The 24,335-nt window shown below is 49.2% G+C and overlaps 1 protein-coding gene and 1 long non-coding RNA gene across 4 annotated transcripts in view; one reads left to right on the forward strand and one right to left on the reverse strand.

Annotated features, from left to right (window-relative positions):
* Nucleotides 1-24,335, reverse strand: part of KIAA1755 (KIAA1755 ortholog) — a 48,649-nt gene that overhangs the window by 19,568 nt on the left and 4,746 nt on the right. For all 3 annotated transcript variants that reach the window (XM_003805018.6, XM_063601123.1, XM_034946972.3), the window contains exons 2-4: nt 13,916-14,113; nt 8,560-9,907; nt 7,526-7,723 (exon numbers count right to left, since the gene is read on the reverse strand). In XM_003805018.6, the coding sequence (XP_003805066.3) occupies nt 7,526-7,723; nt 8,560-9,907; nt 13,916-14,113 (1,744 nt within the window). The remainder of the gene's footprint in view (nt 1-7,525; nt 7,724-8,559; nt 9,908-13,915; nt 14,114-24,335) is intronic.
* The window catches only part of LOC100987974 (uncharacterized), a 38,122-nt gene continuing 33,310 nt past the window's right edge, over nt 19,524-24,335 (forward strand). Inside the window, exon 1 of the long non-coding RNA XR_001337543.5 lies at nt 19,524-21,568. This is a non-coding gene — a long non-coding RNA (uncharacterized LOC100987974). The remainder of the gene's footprint in view (nt 21,569-24,335) is intronic.

Consider the following 24,335-nt stretch of genomic DNA (forward strand, 5'->3'; position numbering starts at 1 on the left):
CTCATGGGGAGGAAAGGGGAGGGCAAGTACAGCAGCAGGGAAAGAGGCTCGGGCCTCGGGAAACCACGCCTGTCTCGCAGCCTGGACTCAGAGCCCTGCACTTCAGTCACCTCACTCCTGGATGCCCTGCAATGACCACCAGCCACTCCACGTGGGCACCACCCTCTGCAGCGTGCAAAATCCTTCACAGCTCACGAAGCCTTGGAGAAACCTAACCACCTTCACAAGTGCCGCCTCACAGGGGTCCAACCACCTGGAACATTCTTTCACATATGTCTTAAAATCTGATATAATTTTTAAAATAAAAAAAAAATTTGTGGCCGGGCACGGTGGCTCACGCCTGTAATCCCAGCACTTTGGGAGGCCGAGGCGGGTGGATCACGAGGTCAGGAGATCGACACCATCCTGGCTAACATGGTGAAACCCCGTCTCTACTAAAAAATACAAAAAAAATTAGCCAGGCATGGTGGCGGGCGCCTGTAGTCCCAGCTACTTGGAAGGCTGAGGCATGAGAATGGCGTGAACCTGGGAGGTGGAGCTTGCAGTGAGCCGAGATCTCGCCACTGCACTCCAGCCTGGGCGACAGAGTGAGACTCTGTCTCAGAAAAAAAAAAAAAATTTGTGTGTATATAAATGTGTATACATATATATCAATGTTATCCTCTTGATATTATGGATTTGATCTTTTTCCTACTATTCACTTACAAATTTCGAAAGTAAAGACATTTTGTTGGGGATAAGAGGGGAGACTTGAACAGAAACTGGAAATTGATTAGTATGAGGACATTCTTTTTCATTTTGTTAGGGGGCCGGGTGCAGTGGCTCATGCCTGTGATCCCAGCACTTTGGGAGACCAAGGTAGGAGAATGGCTTGAGCTCGGGAGTTCGAGACCAGCCTGGGCAACATAGGAAGACCTTGTCTTTACTAAAAATTAAATAAATAATTAGCCAGGAGTGGTGGTGTGTGCCTGCAGTCCTAGCTGCTCAGGAGGCTGAGGTGGGAGAATCGCTTGAGCCGGGGAGGTTGAGGTTGCAAGAACCATAATTGTTTCACGGCACTCCAGCCTGGGTGACAGAGTGAGACTTTGTCTCAAAAGAAATTTTTTTTAATCTGTTAAGTGTACTAATGGTATTAGGGAACACACTGAAGTATTTAGGGGATAGAATATGAAGATTTGTAATATTTTTATAAATACTTCAGAAACAAATAGATGAAGCATGACAAAATGTTAAGATTTATTAAATCTGGGTAATAGGTACATGGGTATTCATACTATTCTGTCTACTTTTCTATAAGTTTGAAATTTTTCAAATATAAAAGTCCAAAAGAAGGTGAAGTCATTAAACCATGAAAAAAATGCACAACTTTTGAAGGTGGAAGTGCGGGTACAGATCCCTCCAAAATCCTATCGCAGCTGTTTGTTGGGTCCCTTGGGTCAGGAAATGCTACATCACATACCTGGGTCCATTTTGCTGATGAGGAAACTGGGGTGAGGAAGCAGCTTCCCAGTCCCCCATGGGCCCAGGTCCCCAAACTCTCTGCAAGGGTAGAGACCATGCCTGATTCACCCCTTGAATTAGGGGTGCCTTTGTCTGCTATAAACCTGAGGCCTGGAGCTCAATTGCAGCTCTGATGGTGCTGCACTCCCCTGCTCTATAACCTTCTATGGCTCCTTATGGCCTTGAAGAGAAACTGCAAGCTTCTGGACCTGGCATTGAAGTGTCTCAGGCTCTGCACACTCTTCCATCCTCATTTCATACACTAGGTGTTAGGGGCGAAGCTGTGTCCCCTGCCCCTCCAAATTTATATGTGGAAGTCTTAACTCCCAGTACATCAGCATGTGACTGTATTTGGAGATAGGGTGTTTAAAGAGGTAATTCAGTTAAAATGAGATTACTGTGGGACCTAATAAAATATGGCCAGTGTCCTTACAAGAAGAAATTTGGACACAGAGGGAAGACCCCATGAAGATACAGGGAGAAGATGGGCATTTGCAAGCCAAGGAGAGAGGCCACAGAAGGAAACAACCGTGCCAACACCTTGATCTTGGACTTCCAGCCTCCAGACTTATGAGAAAGTGAATCTCTGTTGCTTAAGCCACCCACGTTATGGCAGTCCTGGGACACTAATATACTAAGTCTCCCCTTGCCACCAATGACAGATGATACCACCCAGCTTTGTTCACCCTATTCCTTCTGCCAGGTATGCCCTTCTGTCCTATCTCTATCTGGTGAAATCCCCCTCATCGCTCAAAGACTAGCCAAGATGCCACCTCTTCCTGGAAGACCTCCTTACTGCCTTCCCTCTTTAGAAGCTCTTCCCCAGTCCCAGGTTCCCAAAGCAAATGTAGGCCTCTGTGAGATCCTGCAAGACTGAGAGCCCTTACGGGTGTGCACTGGGCCAAACTCATTGTTGCATCCCTGTGCTCAGCACAAGGCTGGGTAATCAATGTCTGTGATTGATTCATGAAGGAATGGAGGGTTAGAGCAATACCTCTCAAACTTTGATGGGCCTGGGGATCTTGTTAGAATGCAGATGCCAGTTCAGCAGGCCTGAGATTCTGCCTCTCCCCCTGGCTCCAAGGTCACGCTGATGTAGGTAGTCCCCAGACCACACTTTGAGCAGCAAAGGGTTCACACACTCAGGACATTCCACACTGGGACACAGTGGTCATACGATTAGTTCCCATGTCTGGTTCCCCACACTGCCTGGAACAGGGCCCTGCACACACCCAGTGCCAGCTGAGTTGATTACAGCAAGGGGCAGTTGTCCACCTGATTTGTCTTCAGCTGGGCCAAGGAGACCCTTTTGCCCCAAATGTTATCCTCACCTACCAGCTGGCGCCAGAAATACCATCGTTAGCATCTCAGAACCGTGGCTTGAAGCTGTGCTGTTCACAGATATTGTGAGCCTCAGGTGAAAATGAGGATGGCAAAATGAGGGTGGTGGGTAAGTCGGGGTTGCCCAAAGTTGCTGAAAAATGTGTTGCATCTGCCAGCAGCATGAAGAGTCACTCCAAGTTTGGGGAGGGAGGAATGGTAAGTAATTGAATTTGCAAGCAATTAAAAGCATTTTTTTTCATATCAAAACGAGTGTGAATGTATTCTATTTATGGATATTTAAAATGTATAGAAATTTTAAAGGCAAAAAGGATTTCAAAGATCTATATGGAGCAACTGAGAGCTCAGGGTGAGGTCTCAATCTCAGAGGCTCTGTTCATTCTCTTCTGCATTAGGGATTTTCCAGTGGAAAGACAGGGAAGCCCTCTCCTAAGGCTTCGTGCCTGTGGCCCCAAAGATGTCCATGCCCTAATCCCCAGAACCTTGAATATGTTACCTTACATGACAAAAGAGACATTGCAGATGTGATGAAGGGCAGGACCTTGAGGTGGGGAGATTATCCTGGATCATCCAATCTAATCATAGGAATCCTTAAAAGCAGAGAAATTTTCCTGGCTTTGGTAGGAGCAAGGTGCCAAGATGGATGGAGGGTGAGGGAGATGCAACATTGCTGGCTTTGAGGATGGAGGAAGGGGCCACAAGCCAAGGAAAGTAGTGGTCTCTAGAAGCTGGAAAAGGCAAGGAAATGGAGTCTCCCTTAGAGCCTCCAGGAAAGAATGCAGCTCTGCAGACACCTGGATGTAGCCTAGCGAGATCCATGTTGAGCTTCTAACATACAGAGCGACCAGATAATACATTTGTGTTGTTTTACGTCACTAATTTGTAATAACTTGTTATGGTCACAATGGGAAACACAGTGCCTATTAAACAAAACCCCATCCCCAGCATGGGAGCAGACATTCACACCTGCATGTTGATCAGTTTCTTTCCTGAGAACAGATCTTTATGAAAACTTTACGGGGAGACCTGCTTCACAGGGCTGGCTTGGAGCAGATCTAGATCTTGAAGCACAGGCTCCGGGGACTGTTTGCCCTATAAGGAAACTCCAACAGAGGCCGGTGCGGACGCAGAGACACCAGCGAGGAGACCACTGCAGCAGGCAAGAGACCACGCTGGTTTGGACTTGGGTGGGGTGAAGTCAACAGATTCTGAATACAATTTAATGGGAGAGTTGACAGTTAACAAACTGAATGTGGGGTGTAAGAGAAAGAGAAATCAAGGATGATGTGGTCATCTTTTACTGCCATGAGGAAAGACTGGAAGGTTGGGAAGTGTGGGGTGAGGGGATGTGAAGTCAGGAGTCCATATTTGGGCATGCTAAGTTAGAGATGTCTGTGAGACCTCCACGCAGAGACATCAAGTAGTAAACAGCTGGATGGATAAGTCTGGAGTTCATGGCCAGGGCCCAGGCTGGAAAAATCAGTGTCGGGGTTGTCAGCCTGGAGAGAGCATTTACAGAAAATATTCCACCTCCAGGATGAGATCGCCTAGGAAGTGAGTGTGGATGGAGAGGAGAAAGGGACCAAGGACTGGGCTTTGGGGGCCCTCCAGGATTTACAGGTTGTGGAGATGAGGAGACAGGAAAGGAGGCTGCAAAATTGTGGCCAGTGAGGTGAGAGGAGGACTGGGTGACTGAAGATCTAATGGCAAGTGAAGAAAGCCTTTCAACAGGAGGAAGTGGCCATCCATGCCAAATGCTGCGGAAGGGCCTAGGGTGATGAGGACTGAGAATTGACCCCTGGATCTAGAAACATGGAACGCAATGACGACCTCGACAAGACGTGTCTCAGTGGCACAGTGGGGAAGGGATTCTGATTAGAGTGAGTGGAAGAGAGAAGGTGTGGAAACAGGGAACACAGACAACTGCTTTGTGGAGTTCTAATGTAAAAGGGTGAGGGTGGGAACACGGGGGCCTAGAATAGCTCATTTCAAGCTGGGCAATATTGCAGCGTGTTCTCATCCTGATGGGAATGGCCCAGAGCCAAAGAGGAAAGATGATCCTGTAGGAAGGAGAAGAGAATCTTGCTGGAGGGATGTCTTTGAGGAGGTAAAGAGGAACAGAGCACTGGTTCAGGGTCAGCCTCAGGCACACGGACAACTCATCCATACTAGAATGCTGAGCCTGTGGGTACAGATGCCAGCAGGTAGGTGAATGACCTTCCTTCTGGTCTGACTGAGTAAGCAGAAGCAATTCATAGACTTCCTTCCAATTGCTTCTGCTTACTCAGTCAGACCAGAAGGAAGGTCATCAGCTGAGATTTAAGTTGGGGAAGGTGGTGTTGAAGGTCAAAGGAGAGAGAAGGTGTGAAGTCATCACACAGGACTGTGGGGGAGTCATTCAGGACTCTGGAGGTGAAGTAGGATCCACTAGCACCATTGGGACCCCCAGAGGTCAGTGGTCAGGAATCCAACACAATTAGCCTGCACAATTGTGCAGATTTTTCCAGCTTCGTTCAGCTTGAGGGTGCAGGTGGAGAGTTGGATCTCACGGAGGTTGGGATTTATCTGGGTAAGTGTGAAGGTGGAAGAGGAAAGCAAGCGAGTGAGTGTTTGAAAGGAAGTGATTACAATGTGAGCCTGGAATCTAAGCTAGGAAGAAGGGATGTGAGGATGTGACAGAAGGTGGGGGAGACATAATCATGGGGAAGGGATGTGGTGGAGGGTGGGGGAGATACGATGATGGGGAAGGGATGTGGTGGAGAGTAGGGGAGATACGATGATGGGGAAGGGATGTGGTGGACGGTGGGGAGACATGCTGGAAAAGGGGAGTGAAAAGGTGGTTTAGCCAATAGGTTCAAGGTTTTGGGAGGCCTGAAGATGATGAAACTTGGGGCAGTGGGTGACCTGGAAAGAGAAGCAGTGGTAATAAAGGAGAGGGAGCCTTAACATGAAAACCCGGCGGGGAGAAGTTGGTTACGGGGGATGCGATGGGGGGAGTCATGTGGGGAACGAGGACAAGATCACTAGAGAAGAGCGGGACAAAAAATGGACAGAAGGAGCACACATGTGGACGTCGCTCATTCACACAGCAAATGCTTTTTGCACACATACTACGCATCAGGCATGTGCGAGCTAACAGTGCATGTTGCAACCCCCAAGAATTACAACAAGAGTAACTGAGGGAAGAGTGACAGTGAGCCAGGTCCTATCTGCCTGTTCTCCTCCTCTCGAGGAGGCCCAGAGAGGGCAGTGACTTCTCCAAGGCCACACAGGGAGCTAATGATAGAGTTAGAACTAAAACAAAGGTCATCTTCCTCCCACAGCAGAGCCTTCCATGGACAAAATCTGAGCCCTTGGCCCATGATGGCCCTAAGAGGATCATGAGATCCTTTGTGTACAATTAATATGGAACAAACAGCAGGAGCTTCAGCAAAGATGACCAGGAAAAGGACAGATAAGGTCTCCTGGGAGCTGCAAAAAGACAGGGCAGTGCCCAAGGTCCTGGAGAGATATAGAAGTCTGTGAAGTAAAATAGTATTTCAGGACAATCAGTCTCCAGAAAGCACTGTGGTTCTCTTGTCTCTGGACCTTTGCACATGCTGTTCCCTTTGTCTGGAACGCCGTTCCCAACTCTTCACCTGGATAATTCCTACTCATACCATAGGACTGGGCTTTACGTTACTTCCTCCGGGAAGTCATCCTTGACCTCTACTACCCTAAGCCTGAACCAGGGGACTCATCTGTGCTCCCACAGCCCTGTCCTTCCCAACTGTCACACTTTGTTTACACTGGGTTTCAATAATCTGTTGTGATAACCTGTTGGCTTTTCCCCACCACTAGAATATAGGTTTCCTGAGAGCAGAGAACACATCAGACTTGTTCTCTTATGAATCGCCAGTGCTAAGCCCAGGAACCAGTAAATGTCTGTTACAACAATGGGGAAATATTAAATACGAGTGATAAGACCTTCTGTATTGGATGCTGCTAGTACCCCAAACCCAGATCCCCTCAGCAGGCAGAGAACCCATCCCCAGAGTCTGCAAGTATCAGTTGTCAGTGGCTCACAGATGCCACCTCTCTGAAGAAGCACTCTGGGCTGACCTGGATCACTGGCTCCCCCTGCCCCACCCCATTCCAGGATCAGCCCGAAGTTCCTGCAGTTCATTAATGACGGACAGACCGGGGATCAGCCCACAGTTAATGACTGACAGACAAGGCTTATAAAAGGCCAGTCCCCTACACCTTCAGCTGGAGCCAGCTCTGTGGGGCGGGTCATGCCCCAGTGCTCTCCCTGGTGTCAGCCCACAGCCTTGCTTGGCTCCTTCCCCTGCCTTGGCCCTCTGTCCTTCTCCTCAGAGCCCTCCTCCAATAGGTCACTTTCCCAAAAATCTATGTCTCAGGCTCTGCTTCTGGGGAACCCAGTATCCACCTTGGCTGCTTCACTGATGGATGGACAAGTAGACAGATGGACAGACAGATAGATGGGTGGATGGATACCAACAAATTGCTTTCATCTATTCCAATTCTCCCATGGGAAAGATGAGGAAACTGAGGCCCAAGGAGGCTTGGTCTAGAACCTAGGCCTCCAGGACATTCCCTGCCTCCCCTCCACCCAACAGCACCTGAGGATGCTCTGGGGCCCCCAGCTCCCTCCCTACCACCTCCTGCTTGAATCCCCTGGAACCTGGCAGGCATGCTATCCTGGAGCGGAAAACCTTGACACCTAGAGCCCCAATCCTGGGCTCAGGCCCTGGGGGCTCCTCCTCCAGGGTGGGGCCTCTTTCTGGGGAGCCTGCAGAAGCTTCTGGCAAGGCAGCCTTTTCCTCAGTCAGTGGGCCGGGGGCAGTGGCTGGGCCAGATGTTTTGGTCTGAGTTGTTCCAGCTGGGAAAAAGCAACAGCAAAGAAAAGGATGTTAAGCAGAAGATGGGCTTTCTAAGGGGAAAATGTCTCCTCTTTCTCTTTCTGACTAATAATAGCTTACAACTATTGATCTCTCCCATGTGCCAGGCATTGCGCTAAGCCCCTTACTTCTAGTGTTACCCCTCCCCACACCTCACTTTTTTTTCCTTAGCGACAGAGTCTCACTCTGTTGCCCAGGCTGGAATGCAGTGGCATGAACATAGCTCACTGCAGCTTTGAACTCCTGGGACTGAAAGATCCTCCCACCTCAGCCTCCCGAGTGGCGGGGGCTACAGGCATGCACCACCAAGCCCAGTTTTTTATTTATTCCTTCCTTCTTTCCTTCCTTCCTTCCTTCCTTTTTTCCTTCTTTTCTTTCTTTCTTGTAAATTCCTGGCCTCAAGCCACCCAAATTCTCCCGCTTCAGCCACCAAAGCACTGGGATTACAGGATAAGCCTCTACACCTGGCTTCTGGTGTCACTTTGAACCCTCAAAATAACACTGTGAAATAGGTGACATTCCCATTGCACAGATAGGGAGAACGTGGACTCAGAGAAACTCAGTACTTGGCCAACGTCACACAGCCAGTGTATGGCAAAGGTGGAGTGTGAACTCAGGCAGTTGTAACACAGTCACAGTGCCTTGCTCAATTCCAGACACATGAGACTTCAAGCCCCTTAACATGCCACACTGTATACTAAACCCCTGAAGCTGAGCCAGCCCAGGTGGTCTCTATCACTTACAACCAAAACCACCTGAAATGTGATCTCAACCAGACAATAACCTCCTTGTACAGCTGAGCATGTGGGCATCTTACCTTTCCCCGAAGATTTGGCTCGGTTGGGTTTAGGAGAGTAGAGGGAACACAGGACTTTCCAGGGCCCATCGTGCTGGAGTGAGGCTTTCTCCGGGGTCACAGAGAGTCGCCTCTGCCCTTTCAAGAATGAGAATTTGAGCCCAGGAGTGGGGGGCTCAGGGGAGGAGGTGTTTCTGCTAGGGCAGGGCATGGGCTTGGGAAGTCTCCCATTTCTCTCTTTGGTCATCACCTCTATCTTTGTTTCAGAGGCTGGAGCTGCAGGAGAAGCTGGGGACAGGCGGGGAGAGGAGGCTTGTCTTGGTCCAGGCCTGAGCTGCACCATATTCTCTGGGTTTCCTAGAGGTCCCTGCATCTTGGAGGCAGCTGGCTCTTGTGAGACACCTGCCCTGAGACCAGAGGCACAGTCCAGTGGGTCCTCAAGGACATTCATGTAGGAGCCTTGGGGCGGCCTTTCTGAGTTGTGGGTGGGTGCTTTATGATTGACCTTTCTCCTGAAGCCCAAATTATAGGGCCTCTCCTCAGAGCTTTCTGGCTTTGTGCAAGCCCGATTTCCCAAGGAAGGTCCTTCATTGGCCTCTGAGAGAGGCAGTATCTTTTGAAATAAGGGAGTTTCCTTAGTTCCAGCTATCTCCTCTAGTGCCCCAGAAGTACACCCACTGGATGTGCCTACCTCCCTATTGGGAGACTCTCCTCTGCTCTCTTGGGAAAAGCCTAGGAGAGCCACATAGTCTCCCTCGAAGTCCTGGCTGACCACCTCGTCCATCCTGAAAGCCACCTCCCCAGACCGGGCTTGCTCCACCTTGATGAGTCCTGGATACTTGCTCCCATATGTCCTGCCCTTACCCTTGGCCAAACTCTGGGCAAGAAGCACCTGGTTGTCTGGGGAGCTGGCCTGGTGCAACTCTTGAGGGCTGCTCAAATCCAGTGCCTCTAATGGAAGGGGCTCCCAGGCTTGGCAGAGGGCATTCACTACTTGGGGTCTGTCATCCACAAACTCTGGGCTGGTTATCTTGGTCCAAGGCACAGGGGCAATACCATTTTCTGATGCTACCAAGCAGTTGTGTAGGGGATTTCCCTCAAAGTCACTGTTGATGGCCTCCAGCCATTCTTGGGTGAAAAGTATAGGGTAGGCTGGCTCGGGAACAGGCTTCTTGTCCACTGTGCAGAGGTCCAGGGAGAGGCATTTGATCATGATGCAGACAGACTGCTCCTCCTGGGGCTCCACTTGGAGGTAGAAGTCACCCTGGCGCAATAAGAGAGGATTGAGGGGTGCCAAGTGGACCACAACTTCATCCCTCAGACAGAGTGGCCAGCCCTCGTGTAAGAAGAGGCAGTGTGAGTAGGGAGCCTGTGGAGAGAAGGGGATGGCATCAGAGAACCCGGCCCTGAAAGGCTCCACCCTTGGATTTGCTCCTTTCCCTCTCCCACGTGGAATCTGGAACAGGTCAGGGACTAGGATGAGGCAGCATTTAGGAGGCACTCACTGTCAAGGTTGTGCAAAGGTTGACTCTCCTGCCCCACCCTCGTCCTGGCCCTGACCTTGGAAATCCTAGCCTACTGACCCAAGTGAGAAAGCTCAGAGCACCATGCACTAGTTAGCAATCGGCTTTCCCAAGTGGTCCCCTTGCTTGGCTCATGCTCCCTTCCTCTCTGCATCTATCCAGAACATTTCCCAACCCAATTCAAGCCTTAGCCCTCCATTTTAAAGCCAGGGAGACGTGCTTTAGACAAACATCTACGTTGCTAATTTGTGCAAATTGCTTAACTTCTTTGAGCCCCAATTTCCCTATCTGCAAATAGGATAATAATACATGTCAGTATTACTGGGTTGGTATGAGGATTAAGTGAGATTATACAGATGGCCTCAATTTATGGTGGGGTTATATCCTGGTAAATCCATCATAAATTGAAAATATCATAAGTCAAAAATGCATTTAATGTACCTAATCTACAGAACATCATAGCTTATTTAGACTAGCCTATCTTAAAAGTGCACAGAACACTTACATCAGCCTACAGTTGGCCAAAATCATCTAACACAATGCCTATTTTATAATAAAGTGTTGAACATCTTATTGAATTTGCATAGTGTATGAGGGTGAAGTAGAAACAGTATTGAATGAGAAGTCAGGAAATCTGACCCTGCCACTAACTTACTAGATGGCTGTCCAGTTTTTCCTGACCCAAAGGTTATTCTGGGCCTGAATGTTTATTTTTTATTTGTTTGTTTATTTATTTCTCATTAAATAAATGAAGGCTCATTTGTTTATTTTTTATTTATTTCCCATTAATGGATAATAACACGAAGGTGAAGCAAAACTTAAAAAAAAATTTTTTTTAACAGGAGTTGCCAGAAATTCCCGGTATAGGTGGGTACAGCGGATCATTCTGGAACAGGCTGTGACCCAAGTGATCCCTCTCAGTTGAGCCTCTCCACTGGGCTGTGCGGGACCAGTGTTCAACAGTGACACCATGTGGCAACAACAGAAACAACAGCTCCACTGGGCTGACAACAGGTCTTTAACTGGCTTTTGGAAAAAGAGTCTGAGTTCTGTGGATTGAGTAAGTCCCAGACAATCTTATATAATTTGGATGTGTGTAGGGGAGATGTACAGAGAGTGAGACTGAATTTCCTGCTAATTAAACAGGTGTTTCCTGGAATTATTGATTGCAGAAATAGTGAGATCTGACCATAGTTATACCTTATGTTGATAAACCCATTTATATCAGTCATATTGTAGATTGGGCTGCCTCAGAGAAGCTTAATATCCATAAACCTTCATGAGTCTGTAGGTTTTCTCAACCCTTTTCACTTAGCCCTCTTGGGTTTGCAACATGCTTTCTCTCTCACCTTCTCATTGAATGAGAAAAAACAGCCCAGCCATTTTTTGCAAACAGCAAAGCACCAGAGTGATGATGGCTTTGCTCATCTCACTTGACTTTCACAGTAACTCAGTTTGATGTAGGCAGTTCAGGCATTATTATTTTCATTTTACAGATGATGCAACTGAGGCTCAGTGTGGTGAAACATTTGGCTCATAGCCACACAGCTGATAAGCATCAGGGACTTGGACCTAGGCCTTCACATTTCAAGTCAGCTGTATCTGTCCCCAAGCCCCACCAGACTTTATGTGAAGGTGGCTGCCTCTGGGTGATGGTGGCTGGAGAGGCAGACTTTGAGGCTGCCATGCTCTTATTTCAGATGGAGAAACAAGGAAGTGGGATAGCGATAGCCAATAGCTACTGGGCACTTGCTGCATGCCAGAGTCTTTGCTAAGCCATGTGTTGTCATCTCCATGTGTTGTCATCTCCATGTGCTAGGTACTGTGTTATTAACGTTTCTGCTTGACACATAAGGAAACTGAAACTCAGAGAGGTGGCATGGATCTCCAAAGTTCACAGTGATGAGCTTGGATTTGAACCTGGGGCATCTGAACCCAGAAGCCATCCTGTTAATCCCACATGACTTCCCTTTGCTCTGAGATTGACAGATATTTGCCTATCATTACAATGAGATTAAACTCACCTACAAGGAAAAATAAAGATGCGGAAATGTTGTTACCTTGAGGAAGCGGCCAGTGCAAATGAAGTTTAAATGGCCAAATAAGGGAAGTGGGCAATTGTGTAGCTTGTCAGGGAGAAGAAATAAGGATGGGGGAGCATCTGCATGAAATAGTGTCATGTGGAAGTGGCTGCAAATGCTTCCATGAGAAGCTCCCTTCTTCTCCAATACCAGTTCCCATGTAGTGAGCTATTTCTATGAGCCAGGCTCTGTGCTAAGCATGTAAAATAGATTATCTCACTTTCCTTCTGGTTCCTAACCCTGGACTTTTAGCTGCCACGTTCAATTTATTTCTACTACTGGAATGACGAATGACGCACACAGTCCCCACCCTTCCTTGTTGCTTCTGATGAACTGTGTCCCTGACAGGCAGTGGGCAACTCAGGACAGGCTGATGGGACCTTAGAACCTCTTTGTGATTCTTGAGGCTGAGGTAGCAGGAGGGTGGGTGTTAATAACAACAGAGCAGGGAACAGTAGGGAAACCCATGAAGGGAATGGCAAGTTCCTGCGGTGGGCATTTGACGGCTTGGTCTCCTCAGGCTTCTCTCATCCTTTTCTGTTTTTTGTTTTTTGTTTTTTGTTTTTTGTTTTGAGACGAGGTCTCACTGTGCCACCCAGGCTGGAGTGCAATAGCGTGATCTTGGCTCACTGCAACCTCTGCCTCCTGGGTTCAAGCGATTCTCCTGCCTCCAAGCGATTCTCCTGCCTCAGCCTCCCGAGTAGCTGAGATTACAGGCATGTGCCACCACGCCCGGCTAATTTTTGTATTTTTAGTAGAGACAGGGTTTCACCATGTTGGCCAGGCTGGTCTCAAACCCCTGACGTCATGATCCGCCTGCCTTGGCCTCCCAAAGTACTGGGATTACAGGCATGAGCCACCACTGCCGGCCTTCTCATCCTTTTCTTAAAACAGCTCCACCCTCTGACCATAGAGGTAGACATGTGACTCAAGCTTGGCCAATCCTGGTACCCCACTCCTCTGGCCACAGTGATTGGTCCAGGAATGGGCATATGACCCAAGCCTGGCCAATCAGGATCCTTCCTTGAGATTTTTCTATGTGCAGTGGATGGGAAAGAGTTTATTTTCCTCTCTAGGATAGAATATAAATCCTTGAGCTTCCCTGGGTTCCAGCCTTGTGGGAACACTTAGCCTGGAAGAATAATGCCAACAAGCAGCGCAAAGCAGAGACTAGGGACAGAATGGATCTTCAAGGGATTTGATCAGTGGATCAACTTGGGCCTGAGGCCTGATCCACCCTTCCCTGGTTTGAGTGAGGATTCTGTCATTTGCAGCCAATGAGTCTGGCTAAAACACTTTTCTCTCCACTTCGCCTTGGCAGAGGCCTCCCTGAGATCTGAGTTTGAAGAGGTCACAGGGGAAGAAAGCAAGAGTCCTGATGCCTCAGGGGCTCCGGGGAAGCTCTAGGACCTTCTCTGCTATTTCCACTGAAGCTGCCCCACTTCACCAAAGGCACTTGGCAGTGCCCACAATGTCAGGCGCAGGGCAGGCTCCCCAAGACCAGGGAGCCCCCAAGGATGCCTTTATTCAGGCCTTCTTCTCTGCTGGTGACAGTACAATGTAATGAACTCATAGATGTCACAAGGTAATCCCCTTTGATCTGGGGGGCTGATGTCTCCCCCTGGGCAAGCAATGATACTTGGAAAGTCCCCCCACACCCTCAGCTCCCCGTGAAACAAGACACAGGCCAGCCCACCTCCTTCTCTGCCCGCCTCTAGCCCCATGACTTTCTGGAACAGCTTGTTCCCTGTCCCTGTTTCCCTCTTGACTTACACAGGCTGCTTCTCGCACTTGCTCACACAGGCGCTTGGCAGGGATCAGGAAATCCAGAAGGAAGCTCAGCCCATCCCCCTGGAAGCCAGAGTCCAGGAGACGGAACACCTGACCCAGGACGGTGGGTGCTGTGGCCTCGAAAGGAGGATAGAGGCCCGCCAGGGCATGCTGGATGGCTGTGTCGAGGGATGGAGGGTCCTGTGGGGGACAGGAGGAGGGGGTGATAATAGCAATGATAATAAGGGCAGAGACCACTTCCCGTGACCTTCCAGGCCCCATATGCCTAAGGACCCTGCTAATTCTCTGACCTCCTCTCCTACCCCACCCCCCTCACTCATCACTGCCAGCCACACTGGCCTTCTTTCCTGTCCCTCAAACACACTAGGCACAATCTCACCTCGGGGCCTTTGCACTGGCTGTTCCCTCTGCCTAGAATGCTCTTCCTCAAGACAGCCTCATTCCCACACCTCTTGCAGGTCTTTGCTCAAATGTCATCTGCTGATCCACGGAGACGTGGAGGAATAGGGGTGGGGGGTGGGCATTCAGGTCAGGGTCAAAGAGAAAGAGGATTTTGGCATTGCCCCAGTCTGACCGCCTGGCTGGCCTGCAGGCCTGCAGCCTGAAGCTGAGCCACGAGGGAAGCCCAGCCCAGACCAGACAGCCCCACTCCACATGCAGATGGGAGAGTGAGAATAAGTGATTGCTGTTTTGCCACTGAGCTTCGGGGTCATTTTTCACACAGCAATAACTGATACAAGTCCACGGCTGCAGACTGTACAGCCAGCTGCCTCCCATGGACCTCCTAGATGCCTCTCAGCCACCAACCGCCAACATATCAGACCCAACCTAGCAACTTCCCAAACCTGCTCCTCCCCCAGTCCTACCTCGGTGATGACCCCACCGCCCAGTCAGGCTCCTAGGCCAGAAATCTGCTCACAGCACTGCTTCTCCTCCTGCCTCCCAACCCACAAACAGCCCTCAGTGTGTCCCACAACACTTCCCCTCCACCAACAGCTCTCCAGCCAGGTGCTCCACTCTGTCCCCTGCCCCCGCCCTGATCCAGGCTTCACCGCCTCTTCCAGGAAGGGATCCAGAAGGCAGTCAGCCCGTCCCTCTGGCAGTCAGAGTCCAGAAGAGGGAACACTGGGCTCAGGACCCAGGATCACCTGACTCCTCTCTTTGGCTGCCAAATTCTCGTCTGCCTCACCCCAGCCATTTTCCACCAGGACCCCAGAGTGACCTTTCTCAAATGCAAACCGGACCTCATCAGTCTGTGCTCCAAACCCCTCAAAGGTTCCCACCGTCTTCAGGAAGCATCAGCCTCCAGGCATCCAGCTCCCCTGAGATCTGGCAGCTGCCCTCCGCCCCCGCCTCCCCTCCAGCCTTGCCACCCCTCTCCATGCTTCGGCCACAGTGGCACATGCCTTCCCTCGCTCACCTCGAGGCCTCCGCACATGCAGTGGCTTCCTGCTGGAATGCCCTTCACTTCCACCCCTCCTCACCTGGCCAACTCCTCATTCAAGACTCAGGTCAGCTGTCAACTCCTCCAGGAGATTTTCTTGGGTGCCCCCAACTACCCCAGTGAGATCAGGTGTCCCCTTTTCTGGGATCCTATAGTACCCCTATTACAGCAGTTCCCATCTAAAGGCAGGTGTAATGGGTAGAATGACCTAGAATGACCTCCAATGACGCCCTCATCCTAATCTCTGGAACCTGTGAACGTGCTATTACAAGACAAAGGGGAGTTAAGGCTACCAATGGAATTAAGTTTGCTAATCAGCTGACTTTAAAACAAGGAGACCATCCTGGATTAGACAAATGGGCCCAGTGTAATCACCAGGTGGAAGAGGATGCAGAAGAGGGAAGGGTAAGAGGAAATGTGACTATGGGCCAGGGGTGGTGGCTCACACCTGTAATCCCAGCACTCTGGGAAGCTGAGGTGGGAGGATCGCCTGAGGCTAGGAATTTGAGACCAGCCTGGGCAACATAGTGAGATTCCATCTCTTATTACATTAAAAATCGTAAATAGGCTGGGTGTGGTGGCTCATGCCTGTATCCCAGCACTTTGGGAGGCTGAGGTGGGTGGATCCCTTGAGGTCAGGAGTTCAAGGCCAGCCTGGCCAATATAGCAAAACCCTATCTTTACTAAAAATACAAAAAAGTAGCCAGGTGTGGTGATGCATGCCTGTAATCCCAGCTACTCGGGAGGCCAAGGCATGAGAATTGCTTGAACCTGGGAGATGGAGGTTTCAGTGAGCCAAGATGGCGCCACTGCACTCCAGCCTAGGCGACAGAGCAATAATAAATAAAATAAAATAATAAATAAATAGCGGAAATATGACAACGGAAGCAGGATCAGAGAGATGTGATGTTGCTGGCTTGGAACATAGAGCGGGAGCCAAGGAATGCGGGCGTCTCCTAGAAGCTGGAGAAGGCAAGCAAATGGATTCTCCCCTAGAGCCTCCAGAAGAGAAATAGCCCTGCCAAGACTTTGTTTTTGGCCCAGTGAAATGCATGTCAGGCCTCTGATCTTTTATTACCTGCAAGATACTATACTTGTGTAGCTTGAAACTAAAGTGCATGATCATTTGCTACAGTGGCAACAGGAGGCAGGTACAGTAAGCACTGGCTTCTTTTCCTCTCTGGGGCCTTGGTGTCTGCACAGGACCCGGCACAAACAGGTGCTTCATAAATTTTATGGCAGAAGAAACAAAATGTCCCTCTCTGAATCGCAATTTTTCTTTTCCTTTTCTTGTCTTCTCTTTTTTTTTATTATTATTATTATTTTTGAGACAGAGTCTTGCTCTGTTGCCCAGGCTGGAGTGCAGTGTTCCCATCTCTGCTTGCTGCAGCCTCCGCCTCCTGGGTTGAAGCGATTCTCCTGCCTCAGCCCGAGTAGCTGGAATTACAGGCATGAGCCACCGTGCTTGGCCTTTTTGTTTGTTTGTTTGTTTTTAAAGACAAGATCTTGCTGTGTCGCCCAGACTGGAGTGCAGTGGTGCTATCTCGGCTCACTGCAGTCTTGACTTCCTGGGCTCCAGCAATCCTTCCACCTCAGCCTCCCGAGTAGCTGTGGACCACAGGCACCCACCACCATGCCTGGCTAATTTTTGTATTTTTGATAGAGATGGGGTTTCACCATGTTGCCCAGGCTGGTCTTGAACTCCTGAGCTCAAGCTAGCCACCCGTCTCGCCTTCCCAAAATGCTGGGATTAGAGGCATGAACCACCGCGCCTGGTCAGAACCACCATTTTTCTGTCAAATAGACAAGTTGGACTAGGCCAGAGGTTTCCACCCAGGTATGGTCTTAGGACCCATAGGTCATGAGCCTCACGGGGGCCCTTCTGGTTGCCCCAGCCTGGTTGCAAGCTCCAGGTCTACCTGTTGCCCAGGGGGGCAAAGGGAGATGAGAATAAATAAGGACCCCACTCAAAGGGAGCTTACTTAAGGAGGGAAAAATCATTTTAGTAAATGAGGCCCCTGAAGAAAGAGAAATACAGTAGGAGCTCTGAGGAGGAGGAGGGTGGCATTTCTCAATGCCAGCAAGATTCCAATGCCAGGAGGCTTTTACAGAGGACCGAGGCTCCCTCCCACCCGTAGCCCACACAGTGCTGGGCGCAGGGGACCGCCATCACTATTTGTAGAATGAATGAGTGAATGAATGAGTGTCCACAGCCCATTGTAATGGAAACAGGGTCCAGGCACTGCCGTGGCAGTGAGCTCAGAGAGGATGATGGACCGACAGGCATCTGGTGCTGAAATCACATGTACCCAGGAGGTTTTACACTGAGGTGGAGGGAGGGGCCTTCAACTTGGCAGAACAGGGAAGGTCTCATCTGGCCCGGTGTCCTCTTCTAATCCCCCCCCAACCCCCACCAATCATGGTCAAACTCTGACATTTCCCACCCCATGCAATTCTGGGAGCAGTCCCTTCCCCTGCCAGGTGCCCTCCCCACTCCCTCCCTCCTCTCTCCTGAGACTTGGGCTCTGGCCTCTCTGTTGAGACGTTGGCTCCAGCCTCTCTGTGCAGCCTTGAGTAGGTCCTTTCCCTCTCTGGGCCTCTTTCCTTGTGTAAAGAAAGCATATTGAGCTGGGCTAAGCTTGATTTGTTTTGGTTTTGGAAATTTAATCATTCATGATGACTTTTATGATGTTTAGCATCTCCTCATACCAGGCATACTATTAGCACTTACTATTTTTCTTCAAATCCACTCACTTTTTCAAAACTTACATAATTGTGTTTTTCAATGAGACTCTGTATCATCACAGTGGTTATGCAAGTGCAGCCAGACTGCCCGGGTTCAAACTCTGGTTCTGTCACTTACTGGTTGTGCGTACCTGGCAAGTCAGATTTAACTCGTTGTGCCTCAGTTTCCTCATCTGTAAAATGGAGACTGTAATTACACCCACCTTAAGGAGTTGATCAAGATTGGGTGTATTGAGGTAATACATGCGAATTCTCTGCACAGGACTAGAATTTAGTAGGTGCTCATTAAGTAAGAGCCATCACTACAATTTCTGTGGTCATATTATTATTATTATGGTGTGTGTGTGTGTGTGTGTGTGTGTGTGTGTCTGTGTGTGTGTGTGTGGTTTTAAGGAGCAGAAAGTTTAATAGGCAAGAAAGAAAGAAGGAAGAAGAAAACAGTTCTCCTGTATGGAGACAGAGGGAGGAGGATTCTAACAAAGAGAAAATCCCGTGTGCTGCAGAAAAGTGGCTGCTTCTACGAGGAGTTGGAGGAGATGGTGTCTGATTTGCATAGGGCTCAAGGGATTGGTTTGACCAGGCATGTCGCTCATGTAGCCCACGAAAAAACTGGCCCTACTACCCTAGCTTTTTAATATGCAAATGCAGGGCGCCATGATGTTCTACACAGGTGGTGATATGTGGGGGCGGCCATGTTACCAGGCACATGTGGGGGCAAGGGCAAGAAGAAGAAGGTAGGAATCACCATGTTTGGGTGGATCTGTGGCAATATTATAATTGTTATTACATCATCACTATAAATGGAAAAAGAACTGTAAACTGGCATAAATAGAATGTAACTCCAAAAATAAACTGATGATGCATTGGATGGTTTTTGTATTATTTCATTTATTAAAATATATTTAAATATATTACTTATATAAAGTATTTTTTGTTTACTGTTTGTATTTCTGTGAAAATAAACTACTTTAAAAAATAAAAATAAACAATGAAAACAAATAGTACCATTAAATTCTAGGGACATCTGGTCACCTCTTGGAGCCTAAGGGGGTCTTCTCCCTCTCTTTCTCCCAAATGCATCAGAGAGATGTTAAAGACATCTTATCCCCAGAGGAAGTCTTTCTCCTTAGGTCTGGAGAAGCTCAGAGAATTTGAAAGGGACTGATTGTCCATCACATGGTTCCATGTCATTTAGTTCCAGTCTGTGACATACCTTGTGTCTAACCAGGCCCGCATTCCTGGCCCCTATACTATGCTCATGACCTTCTGGACTGACCCAGGGAACCTTGTAGTGCAGAGGGACATAGAAAACTACCTGCTCACAGTGGTTATACCTGGGCAATGGAGTGGGGGTGGGGGGATGTGTATACTTCTATTTCAATGTCTTTGCAATGAGCCACTGCTATTATAGTCTTTTTTGTTTTGTTTTGTTTTGTTTTGTTTGTTTGAGACGGAGTCTCACTCTGTCGCCCAGACTGGAGTGCAGTGGCGCGATCTCGGCTCACTGCAAGCTCCGCCTCTCGGGTTCAGGCCATTCTCCTGCCTCAGCCTCCCGAGTAGTTGGGACCACAGGCACCCACCACCACGTCCGGCTAATTTTTTTGTATTTTTAGTAGAGACGGGGTTTCACCATGTTAGCCAGGATGGCCTCGATCTCCTGACCTCGTGATCCGCCCGTCTCGGCCTCCCAAAGTGCTGGGATTACAGGCGTGAGCCACCGTGCCTGGCCATCTTTTTTTTTTTTTTTTTTGAGACAGAGTCTCACTTTGTCACCCAGGCTGGAGTACAGTGATGCAATCTTGGCTCACTGCAACCTCTGCCTCCCGGGCTCAAGTGATTCTTCTGCCTCAGCCTCCCGTGTAGCTGGGATTATAGGCACCCACCACCGCGCCCAGCTGATTTTTGTAGTTTTAGTAGAGATGCAGTTTCACCATGTTGGCCAAGCTGGTCTTGAACTCCTGACCTCAGGTGATCCGCCCTCCTCGGCCTCCTGAAGTGCTGAGATTACAGGCATGAGACACTGTGCCTGGCCCCATTATAATCTTAAGTATCATTTTCGTCAAGTAAAATAAACAAATATAAAGGGCACAGGTTGATGCCTTTTTAACCTATGTATGAGCCCCTGTAACCACTTACCCAGATCAAGAGACAAAAGAGCTCCATACTCCAGAGAGAGGCCCCTTGCCAGTTGTCTATGTCATCACTGTGGTCTGCATCCTAACCTCAGGGAAACAGTGAGTTAAACTATCTTTCCCTGATGTGCCTCAGTTTCCCCTTCTGCACATAGATGGGATTCTGATTCCTATCCTACCTCACTCAGATGATTGTTCTAGACACACAAGGAGCTAATTAATGGATGTAGAGGGTCTTGGGGAAAGTCAAAGGCATGGCGCTGCTGTTATTGCTATTCATTCTTACTTATTTTCACTCATCCTGTCAGCCCAAGCTTAAGTCCCAGCCTCTGTGTGAAGCATCCCCCATCTCCTGGTCCCTCCCTGTGTCCACTACTGTCACCCCAATGATAACAACAGTCTCCAGGCGGCTACTGTGCCCAGGTCCCCTACTTGCATTCTCTTGTTTAGCCCACACAACGATGCCAGGAGCCAAGTAGGAATGACCCGTTTTGCAAGTCAAGAAACCGAGGCTGATCTTGCCCAAGACCGCAGAGAAGAGAAAGACAGAGCCAGGATCCAATCCAGATTGGGGCCTGCCAAGTCTGCCCAGATCTTCCCCTGTTTCCTGCCGCCCCCTCTGCCTGGGGACCGCCAGCTGTGGGGACTGACGATCCCAGCTGCCTGTCCTTCCCAGTTTCTAGTAGAGCCTGAAGAAACTGTTTACCTCTCACAGAGCAAGGCTCAGAGACTGGGACGCCCTTAGCTTTCACAAATTGGCTCGGTTTGCCACACACTGTTACCATTTAAGGGACAGCCAGTAAAAAGGAAGTATGTTCCGAGTTAACAGAGCTCCGAGCTCTTGGCCAGCACATTACCCACTACAGGCCTGAACCCCAGGGGCTCATAAGCCGTCCAAGTATTGGAGGAAGCACACGGTGGTGGGTGTGGGGGTGCCCAGGCGGCTGCAGGAAGGAACGCTAGCCACTCTCATTCCCAATCCACCCGGCAGCCCAGCCTGGGACCACAGGAACCCAAACACCAGACGTGGGCCCCTCAGCATGATTTCCATGAAACTTAATAGACGTGTTTCCATTCCTTCCCAGTGAACACAGCCCGCAGCCCGCCTGGGCCAGGCAGGAGCCAGGCTGTTCCCAGGCAGGAGCCAGCGGGTGTGAGGCTGAAAAGGAAGAAGGTGAGACGAGCCACAGCCCCCTCCCCTGCAGCCCAAGGTCAGAGAAGGAGCTCATCAAGGGGACAGGCAGAACCAGGCCCGCACTGCTGGCTCCTATACCATGCTCACGACCTTCTGGACTGACCCAGGGAAGCTTGCAGGTTAGGAGGGACTACTTGCTCACAGCGGTTATAACCTGGGCAGGGGAGTAGGGGCGTGCGTATACTTCTATTTCAATGTCTTTGCAATGAGCTGCTATTATTATAATCTTAAATACCATTTTTATCAAGTAAAATAAACAAATATAAAAGGCATAGGATGATGCCTTTCTACCTATGTATGAACCCTGTAACCACTTACCCAGATCAAGAGACAAGAGACCTCCACCACTCCAGAAAGAGGCCCCTTGCCAGCCAACTCTCCCACCCCTGACTATTGGAATTTTTTTTAAAGAAAACAGTGTCATACCATATGATCTATAGTATGAGTAAAACCACGTAAGCCTAGAAAAAACTCCAAGTGGACATTAAGTAAAGTGTTAACTGCAGTTACCCCTGAGGGCTGTGTGGGGCAGGGGCCTCGTAAGGCAGCCTTTTAATTTTCTTCATAGTTTCCTGGATTTTCCAAACATTCCGTAACCAGCTTGTATAGCTTTTATAATCAGGAGGGGAAAAAATGAGAGTGTGAGTGTATGTGTTTTTAAGCCTGGTTCCCTTTGTAAATGGTCTCACCAGATGTTGTTAGCTGGACCTTCTGAGATGTGGATTAGGCTTTTCTTTTCTTTTCTTTTCAAGAAAGAGTTTTGCTCTTGTTGCCCAGGCTGGAGTGCAATGGTGCCATCTCGACTCACTGCAACCTCTGCCTCCTGGGTTCAAGCGATTCTCCTGCCTCAGCCTCCCAGGTAGCTGGGATTACGGGCACCTGCCAACACGCCCAGCTAATTTTTTGTATTTTTAGTAGACACAGGGTTTCATCATGTTGGCCAGGCTGGTCTCAAACTCCTGACCTCAGGTGATCCACCCACCTTGGCCTCCCAAAGTGCTGGGATTACAGTCATGAGCCACCGCACCCAGCTGGACTGAGCTTTTCTTAAAGGTCCAGATTTATCCATTTACTGCAACGGGCAAAGATTTTAGTATCACTTAGCATCTGACGCCTCCTTACTTGGGAAGAGAGGACTGAGAAAAGCCAAAATGGACAGAGTCCTAGGGCTACCTTCAAGCTCTGCCCTGTTCCTTGGGAAAAAAAAAATGCCTAGGGAGGGTGAGATTATGCCCCTGACTCTCTGGGTGACCCTGGCCTCAGTTTCCCCATCTATAAAAGGGAGGCACTAAGTGTATCTATCTCCAAGGGCCCTTCCAGTAGGGGCATTCTAGAATTCAAAGTATAATCAGGGGCCGGGTGCAGTGGCTCATGCCTATAATCCCAGCACTTTGGGAGGCTGAGACAGGAGGATCTCTTGGGGCCAGAAGTTCGAGACTAGCCTGGCCAACATAGTGACAGCCTGTCTCTATAAAAAATAGGAAAACTTAGCCAGGCATGGTAGCTCATGGTAGTCCCAGTTACTTTAGGCACTGAGACAGAAGGATCGCTTAAGCCCAGGAGGTGGAGACTGCAGTAAACTATGATCACACCACTGTACTCCAGCCTGGGCAGAGCGAGTCCCCAACTCCAAAAAAAAAAAAAGTATAATCTATTTCAGGAAGGTTTGGAGCTGGGATGTGGTTTCTAAATGGGATCAGTTAATCCTCAGTTGGTGAGAAGGTTTAAAAAGATCTGTCTTGGCTGGGCACGGTGGCTCATGCCTGTAATCCCAGTACTTTCGGAGGCTGAGGCAGGCAGATCACCTGATGTCAGGAGTTCGAGACCAGCCTGGCCAACATAGTGCAACCCTGTCTCTACTAAAAATACAAAAACTAGCCGGGTGTGGTGGCGGGTGCTGATAATCACAGCTACTCAGAAGGCCGAGGCAGGAGAATTGCTTGAAACTGGGAGGCAGAAGCTGCAGTGAGCAGAGATTGGGCCACCGCACCCCAGCCTGGGTGACAGAGTGAGATCTGTCTCAAAAAAAAAAAATCTGTCTCTTCCATCTTCCTGCCTCAGGCCTAGGGAGAGTCAGTCTAAACCAACAGCCACAGGTATAAATAAGTGCTTCCAGGGGCCTGACAGGTAACATGAAGACAGACACTGGCTGAATGTGAGAAAGCACTCACTTCCACACTTTGGAGATAGTCAGCCTCAGCACCAGGGAAGCAATGGGGAAGAGAGGGGCTTGGGGCACACACCCCTTCTCATCAGCATCAGCTGAGTGTTGCTTTGGCCCAGCACCACCTGATCTACTGATTTTTCAGTAAAACCTCCCAATTTTGAAAAAGTTGGCCAAGCCAAACACATCTGTGAGCCAGATACGGCCCAGCGGGTGTCAGGTTGTAATTTCCAGTCTCAATGACCTGGGACAGTCCTCCTGAACTTCTCCAGGCTGGAGATTCTAGAACCAGCATTCTGTGGCTCTGGCTGCCAGGAAGTTCTTGCTCACTTCCAACTAAAACTTCTGCTTTAAGTCCTTTTTATTTTTGTGTGGGTGGAGGTATGAGTGAGTATTGGCTCGTATAAAAAAACTTTCAGAAACTGGAAAAACAGCCCTGATGCAGTGAGCCGAGAAGCAAGTGGCTGGCTGTCAGAAGACCCACGTTATAGTCCAGCTCTGTCTGTATCATCTGCATGACCTCGACCCCTTGCCCCTCACTGAGCCTTAGTTTTGTGTTTGTTCCTTTCTCTCCCTCTCCCCTTTTCCTCTGCCCTGGGCTCACCATCTCCCACCCAAACCACATCATGATCACAATTGTAACGAGAGCTGCTTCCTACTGTCTTATGTGTTAGGCCCCTGCTAAGCATTTTTCATTAACTATTTTATCTCAATAATTCTAT

This window comes from Pan paniscus, chromosome 21 (assembly GCF_029289425.2).
Source record: "Pan paniscus chromosome 21, NHGRI_mPanPan1-v2.0_pri, whole genome shotgun sequence".
Lineage (NCBI taxonomy): Eukaryota > Metazoa > Chordata > Mammalia > Primates > Hominidae > Pan > Pan paniscus.